The sequence below is a fragment of the Mus caroli genome, unplaced genomic scaffold, assembly GCF_978045245.1.
Source record: "Mus caroli unplaced genomic scaffold, Mus_caroli_1 scaffold_18, whole genome shotgun sequence".
NCBI lineage: Eukaryota > Metazoa > Chordata > Mammalia > Rodentia > Muridae > Mus > Mus caroli.
In genome coordinates, this window is record NW_028227273.1 from 57,699,300 (window position 1) to 57,722,875 (window position 23,576).

General features: G+C 47.7%; 2 protein-coding genes across 2 annotated transcripts; both read left to right on the forward strand.

Moving 5' to 3' along the window:
* The first annotated feature begins 9,413 nt into the window (after window positions 1–9,413).
* On the forward strand, window positions 9,414–13,375 carry LOC110312199 (H-2 class I histocompatibility antigen, D-B alpha chain-like). The gene is made up of 8 exons (XM_085833185.1): window positions 9,414–9,492; window positions 9,696–9,965; window positions 10,187–10,462; window positions 11,950–12,225; window positions 12,353–12,469; window positions 12,649–12,681; window positions 12,804–12,851; window positions 13,151–13,375. Exons 1-8 carry the CDS (start codon window positions 9,429–9,431, stop codon window positions 13,213–13,215), a joined length of 1,149 nt encoding a protein of 382 aa, XP_085689311.1. The 5' UTR covers window positions 9,414–9,428; the 3' UTR covers window positions 13,216–13,375.
* Window positions 13,376–19,822: 6,447 nt separating this feature from the next.
* On the forward strand, window positions 19,823–23,003 carry LOC147000430 (H-2 class I histocompatibility antigen, D-B alpha chain-like). Its single transcript, XM_085832912.1, has 8 exons — window positions 19,823–19,898; window positions 20,075–20,344; window positions 20,492–20,758; window positions 21,350–21,625; window positions 21,742–21,858; window positions 22,038–22,070; window positions 22,194–22,241; window positions 22,539–23,003. The coding sequence occupies exons 1-8, from the start codon at window positions 19,823–19,825 to the stop codon at window positions 22,601–22,603; spliced, it is 1,152 nt and encodes a 383-aa protein (XP_085689038.1). The 3' UTR covers window positions 22,604–23,003.
* The last annotated feature ends 573 nt before the right edge of the window (window positions 23,004–23,576 follow it).

The following is a 23,576-nucleotide window of genomic DNA, read 5'->3' on the forward strand; positions in this document are numbered from 1 at the left end:
CTGGCTGCAAACCAGTGAGGAAGCAGAATTAACATCAGAATACAAACATCATTAGAACAACCCAAGGCAGGACACTAAGCTTGTTTTCTGCACAGTCCCTCTGCTGTTAGACAGAGGAGCTGGTGAGCACTCCTTCAGGAGAGGCTGCGTCCCCACACTCCCGTGACACCTCTGGCCCTGTCTGGTGAATGCAGGCACAGAGAACCACCTTGTGAGAAGTGTTGGGAAGAAGAGGACTGGCTCCTGAGCTCACACTCACAGCTTACCCAGCACATTCCACAGGAGCTGTGCACATGCACAAGGCTTACAGGCCAAAGATATTATGGATAAATGTTTGCCTGCTCCTCCAAGGACCCATGCATCAAAATACCTTAGAGTCTCATATTCTGCTTCCAGGACACCCTGTGTCCACTCTTCTCAAAGAGAAGGCTGGAAAATGGATCCCTTTGTCAGAGGGATCTAGACACCTGCTGCCATCACTGCCTTCCCAGGAGGATCTCAGGTCACTGAGCAAGAAGAGCACTTCCTTCTGTGTACCACAAGATAGGGAGTCCCAAAGGAGAGAGAGACATGGGGTCCCCTCCACTCTCTTCCACCTCAGTCTGGACTGATGGTGGCAGATGCTGCTGCTTAATTCTTGACATTCTGAGGTCTTTGAATAAGAATGGTTCCTGTAGGCTCACATATTTGAAGACAGTGACCAGAGAATGGGGTACTTTGAAAGAATTAGAAGACATTTGAGGTGTGGCCTTGATACAGGAAGTGTTTCACTGGAAACAGGCTTTGAGGTTTAAAATCCCATGCCAGCCTAGTCTTGGTCTGTCTGTTGCCTATAGATCAGGATGTGCTCCCAGCTACTGCTCCAGCCCCATGCCTGCCTGCTTGCTTGCTGCCCTGCTCCCCACCACGATGAGAAAGGACTAAGCCACTGAAATTGTAAGCAAGCCACGATTAAAGGCTTGCTGTTTCAGAACTGCCTTGGTCATGGTGGCCCTGCACAGCAACAGAACAGGGTCTAAGACTCATCCTCTCATTTCCTAGTCTCTGTCATCTATATCCCCATCCATCCAGCAGTAACCTCACCTAGAAGCAAGATGGACCCTAATACTCATTAAGACCAGACCCAAGGCACCATCCCTGTCCCTCTGCTGATGTCACTCTCCAGCTCAGCTCTGACTCCTCAGAGCAGACCAGCCCTATGGTAAACCTAGAACCACCTACATTCCAGAACCAGGGGACTCCCAGCCTGCCCTCAGACACTCAGCACCAACAGCTTAGTCTTCACCAGCCACAAATGGGACACATAACCACTGTCACCTACACCCACTTTCTCTTTCTTGCTCAGAAACAGCCTTTTTATAGGACCCTCCATATACAGTAAATCTCACTCCAGAGCTGTGTTGGGGGTGTGATCTTTGAGGCATTCCTTGGCTCTCTGAATGCCACAAAGATCCCAAAACCTAACACTGGTGCCATGGTTTGGTAGGCTGTCTGCAAGCCTGTGCACCCCTTGGAGGACCAAAGCTATTCAGGGACTTTATACCTTACCTCTAGTCCACCCACAGCAGACCCACCTTCTGGCCCTCCATCATCACCAGCACAAGGTGAGTGATCCCTCTCAGTTGGCTCCAATGCTTCCCTGAGTCTTGGTACTCTAGGAGGTGGAGGGACCCATCCCTGATCTGGACCCTTTTCTGGATTAGGTTTATTTTGAGCTATATTTTTTTTCTGCTACCTGCTGTCTCTCTTTGTTTTTCCTGTGTCTGTACATTGTGAGTTTCCTTGCCTCTCACACATAGAGTAGAATGTGGATGGTTCTAGGATTACCAACAAGACTAGTCTGCTCTGAGGAGTCAGAACAGAGCTGGAGAGTAATATTGCATAGCTATAGAAATTCCCTCTACAAGAATTTGGTTTTACAATCTTCTCTAACTTCATGAAATCAGGTGTTATTACAACATCTTAGCCTCAGTACAGATGAATGGGCAAAAATTTGATGCAATTGATTTCCAACATTTCCCAAATAATAGCAACTGCCACTGCACATAGAAGTGATCTGCAAGCTGAAGGTTGGCAGCCCCATAGGAGGAACAACACTATGAACTAACCAGTATCCCCAGAGCTCCCTGGGACTAAACCACCAATCAAAGAAAACACATGGTGGGACTTGTGGCTTTTGCTGCATATGTAGCAGAGGATGGCCTAGTCAATCATCAATGGGAGGAGAGACCCTAGGTCCTGTGCCCCAGTATATGGGAATGCCATGACCAGGAATGGGAGTGAGTGGTTGGGGAGCAGGGGGAGTGGGGAGGGGATAGGGGATTTTTGGAGGGGAAAATAGGAAAGGGGATAACATTTGAAATGTAAATAAAGAAAATATATAATAAAAATATATTTATAAAAAGAACTGATCCCCAAATATCTTATGTCCAAACTTTCTCCACACTGTACTTTCTCTATATTCCACTCCTATAAGTATTTTATCTCTACAATTTCTCTGTGTTTTGCTCTCAAAAACTCTCTTTAAAACTGGTGTAAGCCGGTAGTGGTGGCGCACGCCTTTAATCCCAGCACTCGGGAGGCAGAGGCAGGCGGATTTCTGAGTTCGAGGCCAGCCTGGTCTACAAAGTGAGTTCCAGGACAGCCAGGGCTACACAGAGAAACCCTGTCTCGAAAAAAACCAAAAAAAAAAAAAAAAAAAAAAAACTATGGTGTAAACTAAGTCCTAATTTATAAGTTCATTGGGTATATTTTAAAATTGATAAAGTATATAACAAAATTTGTCCTTAAACTTAAAACTAAAGGTTATATTTGAAATCCATATACAGATAATCTTAATTTGTTGCAATATAGCATATTTGATTCAACTCTATGTGAAGGTATATGTAACTTGGATTTAAGTTTTTCTTTTGCCAAAAAAAAAAAAAAAAAAAAAAAAAAAAACCTACTAAAAATATAATCTGCCAAAAACAAAAACAAACAACGCTGAGAGTTAGGGTTAGGGCAGGGTGTTGCTTCTCTCCTTCCAGGTGAATAAAAGCATCCAACTAAGGAATCTGGAGACCACTGGGCAAATGAAACGTCTGAAGAAAAAGATGGTTCATCAAGAGAAAATGTACCAAGAAAAGGAGTCAACTGGACAAGTTGTATAGCCCACCTCCATCTTGTCTCTTCTGCCCTCTACAGACAGAAGTGGCAAATGCTCTTTATATGGTCTGAACTCAATTAAACATTAAAACTGGCTTTGGGGTTGGAACTTAGGTCTCCTTTTCTAAACCCACACATGCTTGTTAAAGGAAATTCCAAAATCTCCATCTTGGAGCAGAAGAACCACTTCGTATAGGACAGAGAAAAACAGAAAATAAGGGACTGTTCTATTGCCACCAATCTCATACTCCTTTGGTTTTCATTTACTCTCTAACACTTTTCTTGGGGTATAAATATTACCTCAAATTCTATATGAATATTATGGATACACAAACTCTCTGTCATCATACCAGTAGTCATACAGGGTAGGAATTGATTCTATAAATGACCTTCAACTTGCTTCCTGTGGGTGTTTACAGGTTTCAGTCTGAAGCAAGTAACTAGAAACAAGGTTTGTGTACCTCGAATGTACTTAAGCGCTTATGGTTCTGAATCCTTTCTGAGATGTGCTGACTATAGCATTTAAAATGAATAGGTTTTTTAGAATTCCTAACAGTAATCTTTTAGGTTTCCAAGAGGAAGGATGACACAGCCCACTGACTGCAAATTCACCTGGACTGTGCTAACACTAACTACTGGGATTAACTGCCCCATGCCTCTTCTGCTGCCAGGTCCTGTGCAAACAGTGGACACCTTTGGGTTGACTGCTATGTTCTACATAGACAGGATTGCTGCTAAAGTGGCAAACACCACCCAGTGATCAGCTTCAGACTACAAACTCCTCAGGATATTCAAATTCCTGAGTTCATAGGAAACTGACATGGACATTGTACAGATCTCTGAATTCAAAAATACTGAGTCCTGAGACTGCAAATTCAACCAAGCTGGACATTGTGGGAAGCTTGGCAGAAATAGCTTCATTATTGAAAACAGTTTTACTGTGTTACACTTAAAATCTTTTTTAATATATAGACAAGAAAAGGGAGATATTGGAATAGTATGTGGATAATAGGAATCAGGGGTAAATTATTCAATATGTTTTTATATACCACTTTGCATTTTGATACAAAATCTTTGGAGATTGTTACAAAATTATATTAGCTTAAATTGGCTTGGATCTTTGTATATTGAAACAAAATTGAGGTTGTATTTGAATAATTTCCTGGCCCACACCCATCTGTAACAGGATCAGGTGCCTTCTTCTGGATTGTCTGAGCAGCTACAGTGTACTCATTAAATAAATAAATAAATAAATAAATAAATAAATAAATAAATCTTTTCAAAAACTCATTTGGCTGGGCAGTGGTGGCACAAACCTTTAATCCAAGCACTTGGGAGGCAGAGGCAGGAGGATTTCTGAGTTCAAGGCCAGCCTGGTCTACAGAGTGAGTTCCAGGACAGCCAGGACTACACAGAGAAACCCTGTCTGGGGGTTGGGGCGGATCCTTTTGAGAAAACCTGAGAAACTTGTATCACCTTTTTTGTATTACAAGTTACCTTTTAAAAAAAATTAAATCCTTACAGAAAGAAGATTTCTAAATATCCATCTAACTCACAGGATGCTGAAGAAACATTGCATCTAGAGTGGGTTGTAAAAGGATCTTTTATTGTCTTGTTGTAATTGTTGTCTGGGAGACTTAACTGCCTCAATCTGCTAAACTAAGCCTAGTCCTGGAAGCCTCTGGCCTCTGTGTAATCCAATCTAGGCCTAGAATGGTTTCAGCCTCTGAGACTGACTCACTATTGCTGGCCCTTTCTGAACTCTACCTGGCTGGATCATGTTCATCGGTAAAACTGAGTGACTGGGATTAGGTTTTTAAAACAACAGACCATGAAAACAGATCTTTTAAGACAGCAACCATGTGGCTCTCCTTCATCTTGGTTGATGATATTATCAATATGGATGTTGCCATATGAGTGGAAGCCACCCTTACTAAGCTTAAAGAGTACATGCCATGTGAGTTCACCAACATCATCACTTCACCACATGTCACAAAATAATAACCATAAAATTTTTTTGTCCTCATGAGATTTCTGTATAACATTCTATATCTCTTTATAGACTAAAGAAGGACCCACAACTCTCAAGTATTTCTGATTGGCATAGTTTTTTGTATGAAGATAAAATTTAAGGTTACATTTGTTACAACATACTGCATATGTGATTCAACTCTGGTTTAGAATATAGTGTATGTGATAATAAAAATGTAATTTTCTAAGGATCTACTCGAATTAGCACACACTGATATAAGATGTATGCCTATCCTCCTATGTCTTTGCTAACTGCTCAGCACCCAGGTGCTATAAAATGTAGATAAGCACAACACATGTTTGATGAATAAGGATTGCATTTTATTCTAACATCATATGTTATGAACATATGAGCATTGTATGCATTCATGTCTTTGTGATTGTGTCAGATCCCTGGAACTATAGTTACAGACCATTGTGAGCTGCAGTGTGGTTGCTGGGAATTGAACCTGGATCCTCTGGAAGAGCAGGCAGTGCTCTTCACTTCTGAGCCATCTCTCCAGCCAGTTATACTTGAATAACGAATACTGATTAATACATTCTATATTTCTAAGATCTACTCAACTTGACAACAATAATTGTCTAGCTTTTTGTCCTTGCTCATCTTGTCAAGTTTTATCTATTTTGAGAAACTGAGTCATACAAAAACTATTATTCTATAATGGTAAACTATAAAAAATACCGGTCTCTTATGGACTACAGTTCAAGGCATCTGTGTTTAATTTAGAGGATAAAGGATCTTCAACTCTAATTACTAAGGCTCAAAATTAACAGAGATAAAGTTATAAAATCTTGGGGCTGGAGAGTTGTCTCAGTGGTTAAGAGCACTGACTGCTCTTCCAGAGGTCCTGAGTTCAATTCCCAGAAACCACATGGTGGCTCACAACCATCAGTAATAGAACTGGATGCCCTCTTCTGGTGTGTCTGGACAGCTACAGTGTACTCATATAAATAAAATAAATAAATCTTTTTTTAAAATCTTAATCTTAGCCGGGCGTGGTGGCGCACGCCTTTAATCCCAGCACTCGGGAGGCAGAGGCAGGCGGATTTCTGAGTTCGAGGCCAGCCTGGTCTACAAAGTGAGTGCCAGGACAGCCAGGGCTATACAGAGAAACCCTGTCTCGAAAAACCTAAAAAAAAAAAAAAAAAAAAAAAAAAAAAAAAAAAAATCTTAATCTTATGTAAGTTACTGACTTACTGTACACTGTGGAGGACAATTAACACATTCAAGTTAAGATCAGGAACAAGGTTTAATTAGCCTCTGGTGTGGTTTCTAAGTTAAGCCTAAAACAAGTTACTAGAAACAGGGAAAGTTTGTTCAGTGTAGATGTCCTTAGTAACTAACAGTCCTCAAAACTGTTCAGAGATCTGCAGAATATGGCATTATAGATGATGGAAATAGCTGACTAAGACAGACAAAGACCCCTAGCTACTAGAAGTGACCCCCATGTCTTCACAGATGATGATTGGGTAGAGAAGAACTCCACTTTGAACTTGCTTTAAAGGTGACAAAGCTAGACCTACTGGGTGAAAATCTGTCTTTCATCTAGTCTGTCACCAGGACCCTAGACAAACTGTGGACAACTGGGGAGTTGATTGTCTTGCTTTGGATCTTCTGGACTGGGCAGAAAAGACTGATGCTTCCCTGGGTTCCCTGTTCCCAATAAAATCAGTATACCACCGTGGTTGTCTAGGAAACGGATAAGTCTGTCATTTTTAATAGAATTGGAAACTGCTTGGTCTGTACTTCCTGTTTTCTCAGGAGAAATTCATCCTTCTCAGATCTCTGGTGGTGTGGACAAGGGAGAGCTTTGTCAGTTTAACAGAGAGCAACAGCACAGGCTTCAGGGGCTTCTCAGTTCTCTGCATGTGTAAAACTCATGGACACTTTCCTAGAGTTGCTACTGGGTCTAGACACTGATCACATTGTGACCAGGTTCTAAGAAGAGAAAAATTCACACAACAGATTTCAATGTAACGTTTTACTATTTCTTTATGTAAAGGAAGTTGTTTTACCATGATTTCTCTCAGGAACCAACCTGTGACTTGTGAGCTGTGGTGAATAATTGGATAAAAAAAAAACTGTACAGTTCATGTAACTTCCAAAGATATAAAATGTTAAGTATGTTACAACAATCTTAAAACTGTGCTTTCAGATCTGTGAATCATATTTATAAAGGTCAAAAGGGTGTTTTTAAAGTTTTAAGGTGTACAAAATATAAAGGTATAAGAAGGTGATTTACAATGTATGTAAAAATGAAAAATGTTTCAGATTTCTTCCCTCTCTATGGTATTGTTATATTAAGATCTAAAGAGTTCAGAGTTTTCACATTAATCACTGGCATTCTGATGAGTTATTGATCTAGCTATGATAATCAGTGATCACAAGCTCAAGATTATGAATTTCCTATGGTTGTGTCTAAGTATAGACTTAAAAGGGCTTCTCACAGAGCTAAAAACATCTATCCAATCTGTGTATGCCCTATTCATGCTTTTACCTCAAACCCCTTTTTCAGGGTCCCCAAGCTTTTACTATGACTCAAAGGCGTGAGTTTGCTGCCTTCTCTACAATGAGAAGTTCAGTACAGAATCCACAGTGGTATGTTTGTTTTGTTTGGTTTTCACAGTGGTATGTTTACATGACTAAAATTTATTTCATTTTGTAAACTTAAAAAATTCTTTTAAGCTTCAAAGAATCTACTTGAATCCACCTCTCATGATCAAAAGGACTCCAGATAAGAACAGTCAATCAACAGCCTGTTTCATCTCCTGCCTGTTCAGCTTAGTGCTAAGGGTGGGGTTAACCTCTCCTTTTCTGTGGTTTTGGGATGCCCCACCCCCAACTAATAAGCCTAAAAGTTTAAAATGTTCAGCTAAGGAAAAAAATTATTCTAGCCTCCTTAACTTTATCTTCTGATCCTTATATATTCAGATATGCTTCAGTAAAATGCTAGCTCCAGGTGTTTCCTCAGACTCTGCATACCAGACAGCTTCAAAGCATCTGCCCCATGATGCCCCAAGAATGCATCTGCATTCCCCAGCTGCAGATGGCCCTGCAGAGCCTGAACAGTGAAGGAACAGCATGCTTTTTTTGAACCTAGACAGCATCCAGCTTTCTTGGGTCCCCAAAGATGTTGACCACCCCCGTTCTATGTCTATCTGTCTGTCTGTATATCTATAAACTACCTACCTAACTAACTACATACCTACCTACCTATCCTCAGTCTTTCCAAAATCTGATTACCCTGCTCTGAGGTAAGAAAAGGTCCCTATTTCCCTCCCCATTTCCTCCCTTGCCCTGATTTTATCAGTTCCTCCCAAGGTTATATCAACAGCATCAACCAACAGGCAAGGAAGAGACAGGTCCTCAGGACTGAGGGGCAGGAATGGAGTTGGAATCCACTGTGTTCCCGTTCCTTGCATTCCAACTGTTTTACCATGGGGCCTCCATCCACAGGGCAGGTCCCTGGCTCAGCTCAGGGGGAGGAACTCACACATCCTCCTCCCTCATCTCTCACTGAGTGACACTGCACCAGGAGGCTGTGCTGTTTGCATTTTGTCAACTCCACACAAACTGAGACATATATAAGAGGATCCTGAATTGAGAAATTGCTTCCATCCAGGACGTTTTTGGCAAAGTCTATAAGGCATTTTTAAATTATTATGAATGATCATTATGGAAAGGCTCAGCCCACTGGAAGTGGTCTTGGCTGGTGATCACAGATTGTATAAGAAAGCAGGCTGAGCAAGCCATGAGCTACAAAGCTATTAGCACTGGTCCTCATGGTCTCCACTTCAGTTCCTACTTGAGAGTCCTCTCTCATCAAGAGATTCAGAAGCACTGAATCTCTTCAATGATAGACTGTGATGTGGAAGTGTAAACTGAAAGAAACCCTTTCTTTCTCAAGTTGCTGTTGGTCATGGGGTCTTATCACAGCAATGGAAACCCTCACTAAGACACAGGTGCACAAGGGCCTCACTCTGCTCCCTGCAGACACCACCCTCTCCTGCAGCTCAGCTCCTGCCCCTCCCTTACCCTGGAGCAGAGCCACCTTATAGCTCCTGGGGATCTAATGGCCTCTCTGACCTCCTGAGGTAGCAGGAATTATCTGACAGGCCCATTGGGCGGCAGGATCCTGGGGAACCAACCAACCAGCTACTCCTGGTTATAAAGTCCTGGTTATAAAGATGCTGGTTATAAAGTCCACGCAATCTGAGGGCCTCAGATGCCCTGTATCCCAGATGGGACAATGGCGCCTCGAACACTGTTCCTGCTGCTGGCGGCCGCCCTGACCCTGATCGAGACCCGCGCAGGTGAGTGCGGGGTCGGGAGGAAAACAGCCTCTGCGTCGAGGGGCGGGGACAGCACCGTGGAAGCCGCGTCCCCGCGTCGCTCACAAGACCCTCCGCCCCTTCTACACCCGCGTCCGGAGCACCGCGCCCGGCTCCCCTCCCGGCCCACGCAACCGCCCAGAGTCCCGGGAGGAGGTCGGGGTCTTATCGCGCGCCGCCCCCAGGCTCACACTCGATGCGGTATTTTGAGACCGCCGTGTCCCGGCCCGGCCTCGGGGAGCCCCGGTTCATCTCTGTCGGCTACGTGGACGACACGCAGTTCGCGCGCTTTGACAGCGACGCGGAGAATCCGAGATATGAGCCCCGGGCGCTGTGGATGGAGCAGGAGGGGCCGGAGTATTGGGAGCGGAACACACGCCAGGCCAAGGGCAATGAGCAGAGTTTCCGAGTGAGCCTGAGGAACCTGCTCGGCTACTACAACCAGAGCGCGGGCGGTGAGTGACCCCGGATTGGAGATCACCACCTAGCGGTGTCCGGAGATGCTGGAGATCTCTCCAGTCCCAAGTCTAGGTTTGGAAGCAGAACCAACTCTAGACCGGTTTCCCTTTCACTTTGGAGGAGTTCGCGAGTGGGCGGGGCCGGGGCGGGTGGGCGGGGCCGGGGCGGGTGGGCGGGGCCGGGGCGGGTGGGCGAGGCTGACCGTGGGATCCCGCAGGCTCTCACACATTCCAGCGGTTGTCGGGCTGTGACTTGGGGTCAGACGGAAGCCTCCTCCGCGGGTATGAGCAGTTCGCTTATGATGGCCACGATTACATCGCCCTGAATGAAGACCTGAAAACGTGGACGGCGGCGGACATGGCGGCACAGATCACAGGACGCAAGTGGGAGCAGGCTGGTGTTACAGAGATGTACAGGGCCTACCTGGAGGGCACGTGCGTGGAGTGGCTCCTCAGATACCTGGAGCTCGGGAATGCGACGCTGCTGCGCACAGGTGCAGGGGCCGCGGGCAGCGCCTCCCTCTGCCCTCGGGCTGGGGCTCAGTCCTGGGGAAGAAGAAACCCTCAGCTGGGGTGATGCCCCTGTCTCAGAGGGGAGACAGTGTCCCTGGGTCTCCTGATCCCTCATCACAGGGACTGCACTGACTCTCCCAGGGCTCAGCCTTCTCCCTGGACAGTGCCCAGGCTGTCTCAGGAGGGAAGGAGAGAATTTCCCTGAGGTAACAACAGCTGCTCCCTTCAGTTCCCCTGTAGCCTCTGTCAGCCATGGCCTCTCCCAGGCTGGGTTCTCTGTCCACACACACTGTCCTTGAACACTGACTCCTGTCCTGCTGAGTGTGTCAGCCCTTACACCTCAGGACAGGACATCGCCTTTACCAGATAAGAGACATGGACTCCCCTACACTAGGGTGGTTGCCCCAGTTTCTAGAATTTTCAAAGAATACATTCTCACAGATCCCTCCCTGTCTGTAACCCAATTCTTTCTACTCCTACACTGGTGAATGGTCACATGAGCCCTTATGGACTACCCTGGAGGAATATAAATCGTGGATTTTCTTTTTCTTTCTTTCCTCTCTCTCTCTCTCTCTCTCTTTTTTTTTTTTTTTTTTTTTTTTTTTTTTTTGGAAGGTGTTATTTTGTTTCTAGTCAGTTTTTGTCTGCACTGGAAAGATCCTGTTTCTCCCTGCCCTTGTATTGTCATTTGTATCAGTCTACACAGCTAACCTGGATAATTACACAAGATAAGTCAGGGTTTCTCATTAAAAGAGCAATTCTTGTGAGATTACACTGTTTCCTGTCAGAACTAAATATGCAGAAGCCTCCTGCTGTCTCTCTGCCCCAACAAGGTTCAGTGCCCCTCCTAGTGAATCAGGAATTGTACTTTCTGAGTGACAGGGTCTTCTGAAATCCAGTGTTACAGTGAGCCCACCCTGTGAGCCCACTGTGTTCCAGTGAGTGTTGCACTGGGGTCCACAGCACACTCCAGGGATCCTGTGTAACATACCTGTACCTTGTCCCCCAGAGTCAGGGGCTGGGAGTCATTTTCTCTGGCTACACACTTTGTGATGGCTGTTCACTTAGACTGACAGTTAATGTTGGTCAGCAAGATGACCACAGTGGCAGACTCAGTGGTGGCACCCTTCCAGTAGCACATGGCCCTAATTTCTGATTTTGATTAACTCAAACACATATTAAATTACTTTGTTGCCATTCCCTCTTCCATTCTTTGACTACCTCACTAATGCTAATGAACATCACATAAGGATGACCATGTTGATGGATTCCCTCTTGTCTTCTGAGTCCCAAAAGAAAATGTGCAGTCCTGTGCTGAGGGGACCAGCTCTACCTGCAGGTCACTAGGGCGATGACAGTTAAAGTGTCAAACAGACACATTGTTCAGTGTCATCATTGGTTTAACTGAGTCTTGTGTAGATTTCAGTTTGTCTTGTTAATTGTGCAATTTCTTAAATCATCCACACAGATCCCCCAAAGGCCCATATGACCCATCACCCCAGATCTGAAGGTGATGTCACCCTGAGGTGCTGGGCCCTGGGCTTCTACCCTGCTGACATCACCCTGACCTGGCAGTTGAATGGGGAGGAGCTGACCCAGGACATGGAGCTTGTGGAGACCAGGCCTGCAGGGGATGGAACCTTCCAGAAGTGGGCATCTGTGGTGGTGCCTCGTTGGAAGGAGCAGAATTATACATGCCATGTGGAACATGAGGGGCTACCTCAGCCCCTCACCCTGAGATGGGGTAAGGAGAGTGTGGGTGCAGAGCTGTGGTCAGGGAAAGCTGGAGCCTTCTGCAGACCCTGAGTTGATCATGACTCAGAGCTGGGATCATAATCTTCACCTTCATTTCCTGTACCTGTCCTTCCCAGAGCCTCCTCCATCCATGGACTCCAACATGGTAATCATAGCTGTTCTGGTTGTCCTTGGAGCTGTGATCATCATTGGAGCTATGGTGGCTTTTATGTTGAAGAGCAGGAGAACAATAGGTAGGAAAGGACAGGGTCTGAGTTTTCTCTCTGTCCCCTTTAGAAGTGTAGTCAGATCATTAATGGGAAACAAATCCACACCCCACATTGCTACTGTCTCCACCTGGGTCCTCTGTCAGTTATGGGAACTTCCTAGTGTCAAGATCTTCCTTAAACTCTCACAGCTTTTCTTCTCACAGGTGGAAAAGGAGGGAACTATGCTCCTGCTGGAGGTAGGTGTGGGAGGCAAGGTTGTCTCTGAGACTCTTGGGGTGAAGGTTGAGCAAAGTTAGCCCATATTAGCTCCTCCAGCCCAACTGTCAGTCTCCTGAATGTCTTCTTTCTTCTACTGCAGGCAACAACAGTGTCCAGGGCTCTGCCTTGTTTCTGGAGGCCTTCAAAGGTAACAAATAGGACCGGGGATTGGACCTAAGGCAAACAGAAGAGGACTGGGTCCCAGGCCCTCTCAGATCTACACCTTTGAATGAGTGGTGGGACTTGGAGATGGTTTCATATTGAATGTCCTGTCTCTAATTTTTTTTACCCTGAGATAGCCTTCTTGTGGGAACAAGTCCTGACTTAGAAACTACAAATGTCTGAAGCTATTTGCTTTTCCTCTGTGCACAATGGGAAGACCTGGAGACCAGGCTACCCTAGCACACAAGGACCCTGTCCCTAACTTCCCTGTTCTCCTTCCCACAGCCATCCTTCCTGGCCCAGCACGCACTAAGGGACATCTGCATCCTGACAGCTCCATGCTGCCCTGAGCTGCAGCTGCTCACTTCAACACTGAACATAAGAATCTGAATGTGAACTCGATTGCTCAAATCTTTGAGCTGAGGGTTGATTACTGGGTAAATTAAGGGAGTGACAATACTCAGAGTGCTGAGGCAGGAAATAAATGGCAGCATGGAAAACCTTCCAGAATTCGTGCTTCCTGTGTTGAGTGTCAGGTGGGAATGGAGTGCTCTGTGGTGTCTTTGTGTGAGTGGGGCAGTTTTAGGTGGTGCTAAGCCCAAGGGGGACCCAGCTGGGGCTAAGTTCTAGTGCACTTGGTGTGGTCAGATCACTCCTCAGTTCTGTTCTCCTGAGATCTTTTGACCTTGTCACTTTGTGGAACCCCAAGCTGACAGACTCTGGTCACAGGAATGCAGAAGTAACCTGAACCTTGTCCTGTACCCGAGACTAGGAGACCTCAGGGCTGTACCAGCTCTGTAAGATCAAAGAATTTCCTGGACAGTGGTGGCAAACACATTTAATACTGGCACTCAGGAGACACAGGCAGGAAAATCAATGCATTCTAGGCCAGGTTGGCCAGGACCCTCACGGCCACACAGAGAAACCCTGTCAGCAGAAACAAACGGTAAGCTGGAACAACCAAACTAAAACACAAACCAAAAACATCGTGGAGAAATTATGAATACTCACTCACAGGAGAATCAGTTATGTTCAAAGAAATTGTATAAAATCAGCAGTAAACAGCCTGTTCATTCTGGCAATTTTAAACATATTTAAAGAACAGGAAATTTTTCGTTGGTGAGGGCTTAGTTTTTACAGACACTGTAACTGTGTGTGCTGTGTTTCCAGCTTGTGACTGGAGTTGGCACCATGTCTGGGTCTCTCCTTCAGAACTGTGAGCTTTTGAATTTTTCAGCACTGTCTCTTCACAGCTCATCTGCTTGGACTTTGTGCAAGTGTTTCTGACTAGATGGAAAGGGGTTCCATGGATGCAGAAGGCCAGGAGCCACACAACTCTGGGGTGGGACCATGTCCCAGTAGAAGGGCATCCTAAGACAGGGAAGCCCAGGAACCTTACAGCTGTGAGACGAAGCCTCCTCAGCAAAGGCACTGCAGCTCCCAGTACTGACAGCTGGGCTCAGGAGAACCTCAGCTCCACACTTCAGCTTCTTCTCTAGTTTGCTTCTTTTCTTCTTCTATCTTCTGATGAGAGAGTCACAGCTGGCAGAAAAAAATCTCAAAACAGATTTATTGAAGGGAAAAATCCAGAATAGGAGGGACAAATCCTGGCATGGCTACCCTCTCTGCTCCTGGGATCACACAACAGGGGATTAGGCAGTGCTTATATAGGATGTAAGATGGGGTGGAGCTTCTCAGGACTAAAATTTCTAGAGTAACGATTGGTGGAATTTAAAATTCTCACTTTGGGGGTCCTCACAGACTGGTGACTTTTTTCTTGGAAGATGAGGGATTGGTGGGTTTTTTAAACCCCCTTCTCCCTCCTATGGGCCCATGGGTTGGGGTGGGAAAAGCTTCATGGCTGCAGTTTCCTCTGAAGAACTCTAAATCTGTGCAGATGCTGGGGCTTGGGGGAAGACAAGTAGACACTGTAGACAGCTCCTGCAGTGTTTCACCACGGCTGTAAGCTGAGGCAGAAGAGAAGATGTCGCCATGATGGACAGCTAGCTCCTCAAAGGGCAGTAGACTAAGACAGGAAAGGTGCTGCCACAGTGGACAGCTCCCGAGGGGATGCTCCTGTGGGGCTGGAAACGGGACCCATGGGTGACAGCTCCTGAAACTCCTGTGATGGCTGCAGGCTGGGGAGACATGGAGCTGTCTCCATTTGACTGAAGAAACCACTCTGGATGGCTCCAATGAGCCAAGGAGAGAAGCTGACCTTGACAGAGGGCTCTGTACAGCCTGTGCAGCCCAGACCACTGCAACGGGGCTCAGGGAAGCTGCCATGTAAGGTCTGCAGAAGGAAAGCAGCAACCATACTTCCTCTCTCCTTCCTGCTTCCCTCTCTCCCTCTCTCCCTCTCTCCCTCTCTCCCTCTCTCCCTCTCTCCCTCTCTCCCTACATCTCTTTTTCCCTCTCTCCAGCTCTCCTGTCTTCCTGCAGTCTTTCTCTCTGTAGTGGGTGGTTCTGGAGAAGCCGACTAATGAGTCCAGATCAGCCTCAAGAGAGACCCAGGCAAGTGGGGGATGATTTGTGGAAACACCAAGCTAGAACCTGAGCCTTTTCCATCTGCATATGGAGAAGGCAGATCATCTGGGAACCTGGCTCTAATGCACACAGTATACAAATCATTTTCTTTCTTTTTTTTTTTTTTTTTTTTGGTTTTTCGAGACAGGGTTTCTCTGTGTAGCCCTGGCTGTCCTGGCACTCACTTCGTAGACCAGGCTGGCCTTGAACTCAGATATCCGCCTGCCTCTGCCTCCCGAGTGCTGGGATTAAAGGCATGCGCCACCACGCCCGGCTTAAATCATTTTCTTTCAGTTTTAAGGTTGGGGCTACGTTGTAGTTCCCAGGCTGCCAGAGTCTCAGATAGGGAAACCGAGCTGGCCAGCTTCACTTGTCCAGTACACAATCTCTGCCTGGTCCTTGTCCAGGGACAAGTTGACAGTCCATGAGGTGAAGATATTCTAGAGAACCAACTAGCATTTCTGAGGTCTCTGGGTCCTTGGTCACAAAGCCTCACAGACTCACACCTGCTCATATCTCTACGGGGGCAGAAGGCACCAGGCAGGCAGGCTACTCCTGCTGCTGGAGACTGCCCTGTCCCCTACCCAGACCCTTGGGGGTGAGTGTGGAATCAAAGGGAAGCAGCCTCTGTGGGGAGGGGCAGGGTGGCAGCAGGGAAGCCTTGTTGTCCCAAACCCTCAACCCCTTCTCTACCAGTGTCCTGAATCTTGGTGCCCAGATCCCCTTCTCATCCATGCACTGGCCAGGGATCACTGGGGGAGTGTGGGGGTCTCACTGCCCATCACCAGGCTCACAATCTCTGCAGTTTTCTCAAGGAGCCATGGTTCACCTCTGCTGGCTCTGTGGATGAAACACAGTTGGTGTGCTTCAACAGCGACACAAATATAGACAACTCTCTTTCATGCAACAATTAAAAAAGACCTGAAAGCCTGGTTTGTAAGTGCACAGCTTTGATCCCCTGCATTCAGGACACAAAGGCAGAATTGTGAGTTCAAAGCCAGGCTGGAATAAACAGGGAGCCCAGGATAAACAATGATGGCTACACTGAGAAAAAAAAAATTCTGGGAAAAAAATCAAAATACAAACAAACAAACAAACAAACAAACAAAAACAAAAAACAAAAAACGTGCTGCAAGCAGGGAGCCTCATCAAAGAGCTTACTGTATTCCAACAGAGCACACCAAATCCAGAGCCTCCTTGGCACTCCAGTCAGCCCATGCAAAGACACCAGCTCCTGATGTATTCACTGCAGGATGAGAATGATCAGCCAGAGGGAGATCAGAAACCCAGGAGGTGACAGGTAGTCGTAACTCATGTCTTTAGTCCTAGCACTTAGAAGGCAGAGGCAAGCAGAACTCTCTGATTTTAGGGCCAGCATGGTCTACAGAGTGAGATCCAAGTCAGCCAAGACTGTTACAAAAAGAAACCCCATCTCAAGTACAACACACGGGCAGACACAGCCCTTGGAGGTGTAGGAGGCTCAATGCAGACAGGGGACCATCTTGGGTCCAGTGCCTTCCTACAAGTTCTCAAATTCACTGAGGCTCTTGGTGACTCACAGAGCCTACACTAGCCTGGGTTGGGACACAGGAAGCTGGCATGGCATGTCCTGCCACTAGACACTTAGACCTGCAGGCCCCAGATTTGGGGCCCTGGAAGAAGACACTGTTTTAGTGATCCACCATGAAGCCATGGAGGAAAGAAAATGTGGGTGCATGTGCTCTGGGGAGAATGAGATCTGCAAGCAAACAGAAGCACCAGTAGGTGGCGCTGTGAGTTCTGAGTTTGTGAACTAACTAGGAGCTGGGCTTAGTGCAGCCCTGGCAGGCCAACCAGCCTCCCTGGCATGGAGATATTTGATGCAGTCAGAGCTGTCCACAGAGCTCTGAGGTTGAAATGGAGAGAGAAGCTTTGCCTCAATTTCACTGTTTGGAGTTCTGAGCCTTCTTAATGCAGCAATCACCCACCATACAGGCAGCAGAGCAGTCACCGGATAGAGCCATCAAAGTCACTGGCATCCTGCTCTTCCTCTCTCTTTAGGATTTATATGCAGTCTCCCAGGGTGTTTGGGCAGATACCACCTGCATCTGATGCCTCAACTGCCACCTTACATACCGGATGCAGGAGCTGTCAAGGCAGTTACACAAGGCCCTGAGAACCACACCTGCTGATGGGCTTCAGCTTGGCCTACATCTTCTGAACCAGCACCTCATGGCCAGAAAGGACCAAGACCACTTAGCACTGCCAGTTACAGGAAGGACTTCAAAACAGCCACAAGTACAGTCTAGAGCATCTGAGGGTCTCCTAGTGCCTGGTTTGCAAAACCAGAGGACACTTCTCCCAGTTCCTTGGATTCAGTTTGCTGTAGACCTTGGTTACCTCAGTCTGTTCATCTGGTCAGAACCTGTACTAGCTCACCCTCGCTGGCTCTGAAACCCTGGGTCCCTGCAATTTCACCAAGTGAAAAGAGACATGCCCAAGCCTCCCTGCCAGCACTGCAGACACATTTTGCTCCTACACAGATTCAAGAAAGCCACCAGCCTGCAAATGTCCATGAACAGTCCACCTTGTGCTTGTGAGGTCTGCAGTGTGCCTGGGTCTCACCAGGGTACCCAGCTGCAGGAGCTGGCTCTGCATACCCAGGAGCCCAGGAGGTTCTGATACCTGTAGCTGTCCCAGATGAGGATAAGAACTCAGAAGCTGAGGTCAAAGTTGACAGCAGAGAGGACCTGCCCTCCTCTTCATCCTGCCTGCTCACTGGGAGCCTCTGCTCATCTGACTCCCAAATCTCAATGACCCCAGTTGCCTGGGTGAAACCACAGCTTACTCTGGAGGCTGTGGACCATACTGCTGTCCAGCCATTCCTGGGCCTTGAAGTGAAAGGTGCCCTGTTAGTATGACCATAGTGACTTTCTGCTCAGCAGGTCTGCTGATTGTACAAATCAGGGCTGGTGTGGGAGCAATGTTATAGCCATCTCCCTTTGCAGACATTCTGGGAAAGAAGCCGACAGTGCCTGAGACCTTAGTCACCTGAGCCCTGACCTTCATGTGGGTCAACACTGCTGCTTCCTGCACTTGTCAGGAATGCCACCCCACATTGCCTGGGTGAGCATCCTAACTCCCCAGGACATGTCTCAATGCTCTCCTTAGCATTTCAAAGCAGGACTCTGAGGTCTGAGGTCTTGAGTGTGCATAGGAATCTGCAGTGAGCCAGAGGCCAGAAACTAAAGGAGGGAGTTGACTCTAGATGTGGACATGGGTTCTGAGGGTGAATCCCAGGCAGGCTGGCCTCAGACATTTGTGTGTTGATGGGGAGCACAGGGATGCCTGGAGAGGGACAGAGAGTTTTCTGAGTGCATTGGAGGCGACAGACAAATCCATCCATCATTGTGTGTATTGTGACTGTGTATGAGTGTGTTTGTGTGAATGTGTGTGTGCCCATGCTTGTATGAATGTCCATGTACTTATATAAGTATGAGAAGACTAAGAGAGTTGGAGATGAATGGCTTTTAGTGTTAAGAGACCTCAGAAGGAAATATTGGAGTAGTTGGCTATTTTAGGCAACTCACAGATCAGGACAAAGATGAAAACATCTTCCGATTTCTCAGAAGACAATGCAGGCATGGGATCCACAAAGTAAAAAGGCCCCTGAGAGGTTGAAGAGAAGTCATGCTAACAAGGGAGGATGATACAGCATGAAGGAAATATGAAGAAGCTGATGGTCTGGTGCTGCTGTGCAAGACTGATATTTCCACAGTGCAGGTGGAACCTGACAGGAGACTTTTAGGACCTGCTGTGGATCTAGCACAAAGATGTTTGGACCCATTTATTTATGTATTTAGAACACAGATTCCTGAGCAGTCTGGCTTGGCAGTGTGACCTAATGCTAACACTAAGCCACTACAGGTGAACACAGACCACTGGTCTCTGTGTGAAACTGTGTGGTGCTTGCAGGTCCGAGCCTCCTGCTTTGAAGAAAACATCTCTCCACTGCGCTCCAGAGCACCTGATGCCCATCACAGTGGGGTCAGATGTGGAGGTAGGAGGGAGCAAAACAACTGCTCTAACACTGAAGGTTTCCACTCTGATTACCACCTGACATTCTGGGCAGGGCTCAGATAGAGGATGCTATCTATACACAGGGCTATATGTACAGGAGGAGTCAGGACAAAGTCCCAAGTCCTCAGAAGTGGCTTTATAAGTAGAGGTCTGAGGAGGACGGGGCTGAGAGCTGGGCTGAGGGCAGGGCTTGAGTTGGTTTCACATCTTGCTCTTGCTGTCATTGGCAGTTTTCCTGCCTGGGGATAGTTTTTTGCAGCAGCACCTCCCAGGCCCATTGGGAGGAGGTTCCTAGAAAAGGAAAAGTAGCTGTGATTGCAAGATACCAAGTCCAGGATTTATATCACTGTCCTGAGCCCTCCCTATCCCAGGATGGGGACCCTTACGAGTTGCCCTCTACTTCTCCTGCTGCTGGTGACCGCCCTGGCCTCGACCCAAGCGGGCAAGAGTGAGTGGGGGTCGCGAGGGAAAGGGCCTTTGTGGGGAGGTTCTTGGTGGCACTTGGAAAGCGAGTTGTCCTGTCTCAGCCCTTTCTCAGAGCCCCAGTCCTGCTCATCTCCAGGTCTGCACACCCTCCCAGGGTCCCAAGAGGAGGTCGGGGGTCTCACGTCGCTCCTCCCCTAGGCTCACACTCGCTGAGGTATTATGCCACTGCCATGTCCCGGCCCGGCTTCAGGGAGCCCCGGTTCACTGCTGTGGGTTACGTGGACGACACGCAGTTCATGCGCTTCGACAGCGACTCTGAGAATCCCAGGGCCGAGCCATGCAAGCCTTGGGTGGAACAGATGGAGCCCGAATATTGGGAGCAGGAGACGCGGAAATTCAAGGAGCACACCCAGAATTTCCGGACTTGCCTTCAGAACCTACTCCACCTGTACAACCAGAGTCAGGACGGTAAGTGACCCCCCTCGAGTGTCGGAGGTCACGTCCCCTCACGAAATCACTGAAGGGATATGGGACCCGCTGTGGGTGCCTGAGTTTTGCTTTAGGTTTGAGGACTGTGCCTGAACATGGGCGGGACTGTGTTCATGCCCGGGCCAGGTCCCCACACTATCCAGGATATGCACGGATGCTACGTGGGGCCAGACGGTCAGTTCCTACATGGGCACTATCAACATGCCTATGATGGCCACGATTACATCACCCTGAACGAGGACCTGAGCTCCTGGACCGCAGCAGATGCAGTGGCTCAGATCACTCAACACAAATGGGAGGAGGCTGGAGTGGCAGAGGAATACAAGGCCTACCTAGAGGGCACATGCGTAGAGACACTCCACAGATTGTTGGAGGAAACTCAGCAACACTCAGGTAAGTGATGTCGTTTGAGGAACAACCCTCTCTCAGCTCCCTTGTTCTCTGATTGGGGGAGAAAAAGAAAGCAGCTAGAATACTACCTTTGTCCTGCCACAGGATACAGAGAAGGCTTCTAGTTTTCTTGACCCAGTATCCAAGAGGGGGAGAGGGGCTCTCCTCAATATTTCCCTTCTCTCAGGACAGTTCAGAGTCTGTTTCAGGATGGAAACAGAGAAGATCTCTGGAAGAGCCAACAGTAGCCCCCTTCAGTCTGCAGGCCTTTGGAGCAGTGGCTTCTCTGGGGCCCTGCTCTCTGCACACACTGGGGTCACTGGAATCTGACTCTGGTGACACCAAATGTCTCAGACCCACCCAGTCTGGAGCAGGAGTCTCTTTCTCAGCAGGTGGTGAGAGTCCTGGAGTACCTAGGCCCTTTTACACAAATCCTAGGAATTCCCAAAGAACAGATTATCTGGATGGCTGCGGAGGGGTTTTGAACCCTCTCAGCACCCAGCTTTCCTACACCTCCATGGGATTGATCATCTAAGCACCTGCAGTTTCCAGGAAGAATGAAAGATGTCTGAACTTTCCAACTCTTCTCTTCAGACCCCCCAAATACACACGTGACCCATCACCTCAGACCTGAAGGTGATGTCACCCTGAGGTGCTGGGCCCTGGGCTTCTACCCTGCTGACATCACCCTGACCTGGCAGTTGAATGGGGAGGACCTGACCCAGGACACGGAGCTTGTGGAGACCAGGCCTGCAGGGGATGGAACCTTCCAGAAGTGGGCAGCTGTGGTGGTGCCTCTTGGGGAGGAGCCTAGATACACATGCCATGTACACCACGAGGGGCTGCCTGAGCCCCTCACCCTGAGATGGGGTAAGCAGCTTATGAGTGCATATCTGGGGTCCGGGAAAGCTGGAGCTTTCTGAAGATCCTGAGCTGGTCTGGGCTGAGTGCTGGGGACCTAACCCTCACCTTCACATCCTTCCCAGAGCCTCCTCCATCCGCCGACTCTAACATGGTAATCATTGCTGCTCTGGTTGTCTTTGGAGCTGTGATCATCATTGGAGCTGTGGTGGCTTTTATGATGAAGAGGAGGAGAAACACAGGTAGGAAAGGGCAGAGTCTGCGTTTCCTCTCAGGCCCTTCTAGAAGTGTGCTCTGCTCATCAATGGGAAACACAGCCACACCAGTCATTGCTACTGTCTTTAACCTGAGTCTGCATCCATTCTGTAAATTTCCTAGAGTTAGAATCTTCCTTCTTTTCTCACAGCTTTTCTTCTCACAGGTGGAAAAGGAGGGGACTATGCTCCAGCTGCAAGTAGGTGTGGGAGGCAAGATTGTCTCTGAGGCTCTTGGGGTGAAGCTGGAGCTCAGGAAGCCCATACTAGCTCCTCCAGCCCCACCTGTCAGTCTCCTGAATGTCGTCTTTCTTCTACTGCAGGCAGCAACAGTGTCCAGGGCTCTGACTTATTTCTGAAGGCCTTCAAAGGTAACACATGTGGTCTGGGATTGGACCTGAGGCAAACAGTAGAGGACTGGGTCCCAGGTCCACTCAGATCTAGATCTCTGAATGAGAGGTGGGCCTTAGAGATGGTTTCATATTGAATGTCCTGACTCTTATTTTTTACCCTGAGATAGCCTTCCTGTGGGAACAAGTTCTGACTTAGAAACTACAAATGTCTAAAGCTATTTGCTTTTCCTCTGTGCACAATGGGAAGACCTGGAGACCAGGCTACCCTAGCACACAAGGACCCTGTCCCTAACTTCCCTGTTCTCCTTCCCACAGCCATCCTTCCTGGTCCAGCACGCACTAAGGGACATCTGCATCCTGACAGCTCCATGCTGCCCTGAGCTGCAGCTGCTCACTTCCACACTGAACATAAGAATCTGGATATGAACTCGATTGCTCAAATCTTTGAGCTGAGGGTTGATTAGTCGGTAAATTAAGGGACTGAGAATACTCAGAGTGCTGAGGCAGAAATAAATGGCAGCATGGAGAACCTTCCAGAAACTATGTTTCCTGTGCTGAGTGTCAGGTGGAACAGGAGGAGGTTGTGGTCATGCCTATCTAGAGCCCAGCTCACGACCACTTTGGTGTGGTCTGGTCACTCTCAGCTCTGTCCTCCTGAGATCTTTTGTCCTTGTCACTTGGTGGAACCACAGACTGACAGACTCCATGATCCAAGAGACAGGGGGATGTCCTTAGCCTTGTCCTTTCCCCAGGATTGTAAGCAGCCAGGGCAGCTGGGACAGGTCACAGCATTGGCTCAGTCCTGGCTCTGCCTCTTCACCCTTCTTCTGTGTTTATTTCTGCATCACTTTAGTTTGTATGGAGGAGTAGGCCCTTTCTGGTTCCTGTGAGTGGTGCCTGTCTTATTCTCCTTTGAGGTGCCTGATTAATGGCAGTAAGTGTTTTTCCATCCTTGTTCCCCAAGGCCCGAATATGCCCCTACACTCGGGAGACTGCCTTGAGGACATGAACTTCTCCCAAGGAGAACATGTCCTCCTTCCAGGGCCCTTGCCTTGAGATTCTACCCTCTCTCCCCCCAGTCTTCCAGAGTCTAACTCCTGTCTGTAGGATCACAGAAAGGACAAAGGAACAGGACCTCAACTGGAAAGCAGTCCTGTGGGGACTGTGTTCTACCCTGATCCACTTTGTAACATGTTATTCACCCTCACTCAGAAAACATGCATGGCAGAGTCACAAGTTTCTGAGCTCACGTTTCTGGTCCTGAGGGCAAGCAATTGTCTGGGAGCAGCTACACAGTGACTTTGTGTTGGATTCTCACACCAACTCTTGCTAAAAGCTTTCCAGCTTTGACAC

Coding starts and splice junctions, on each gene's coding strand:
- LOC110312199 (XM_085833185.1), top strand. CDS start 9,429: ATGGCGCCTCGAACACTGTTCCTGCTGCTGGCGGCCGCCCTGACCCTG. Junction 9,493..9,695: donor CCTGATCGAGACCCGCGCAG/GTGAGTGCGGGG, acceptor CGCCGCCCCCAG/GCTCACACTCGATGCGGTAT. Junction 9,966..10,186: donor CTACAACCAGAGCGCGGGCG/GTGAGTGACCCC, acceptor GGGATCCCGCAG/GCTCTCACACATTCCAGCGG.
- LOC147000430 (XM_085832912.1), top strand. CDS start 19,823: ATGGGGACCCTTACGAGTTGCCCTCTACTTCTCCTGCTGCTGGTGACC. Junction 19,899..20,074: donor CTCGACCCAAGCGGGCAAGA/GTGAGTGGGGGT, acceptor CTCCTCCCCTAG/GCTCACACTCGCTGAGGTAT. Junction 21,859..22,037: donor GAAGAGGAGGAGAAACACAG/GTAGGAAAGGGC, acceptor TTCTTCTCACAG/GTGGAAAAGGAGGGGACTAT.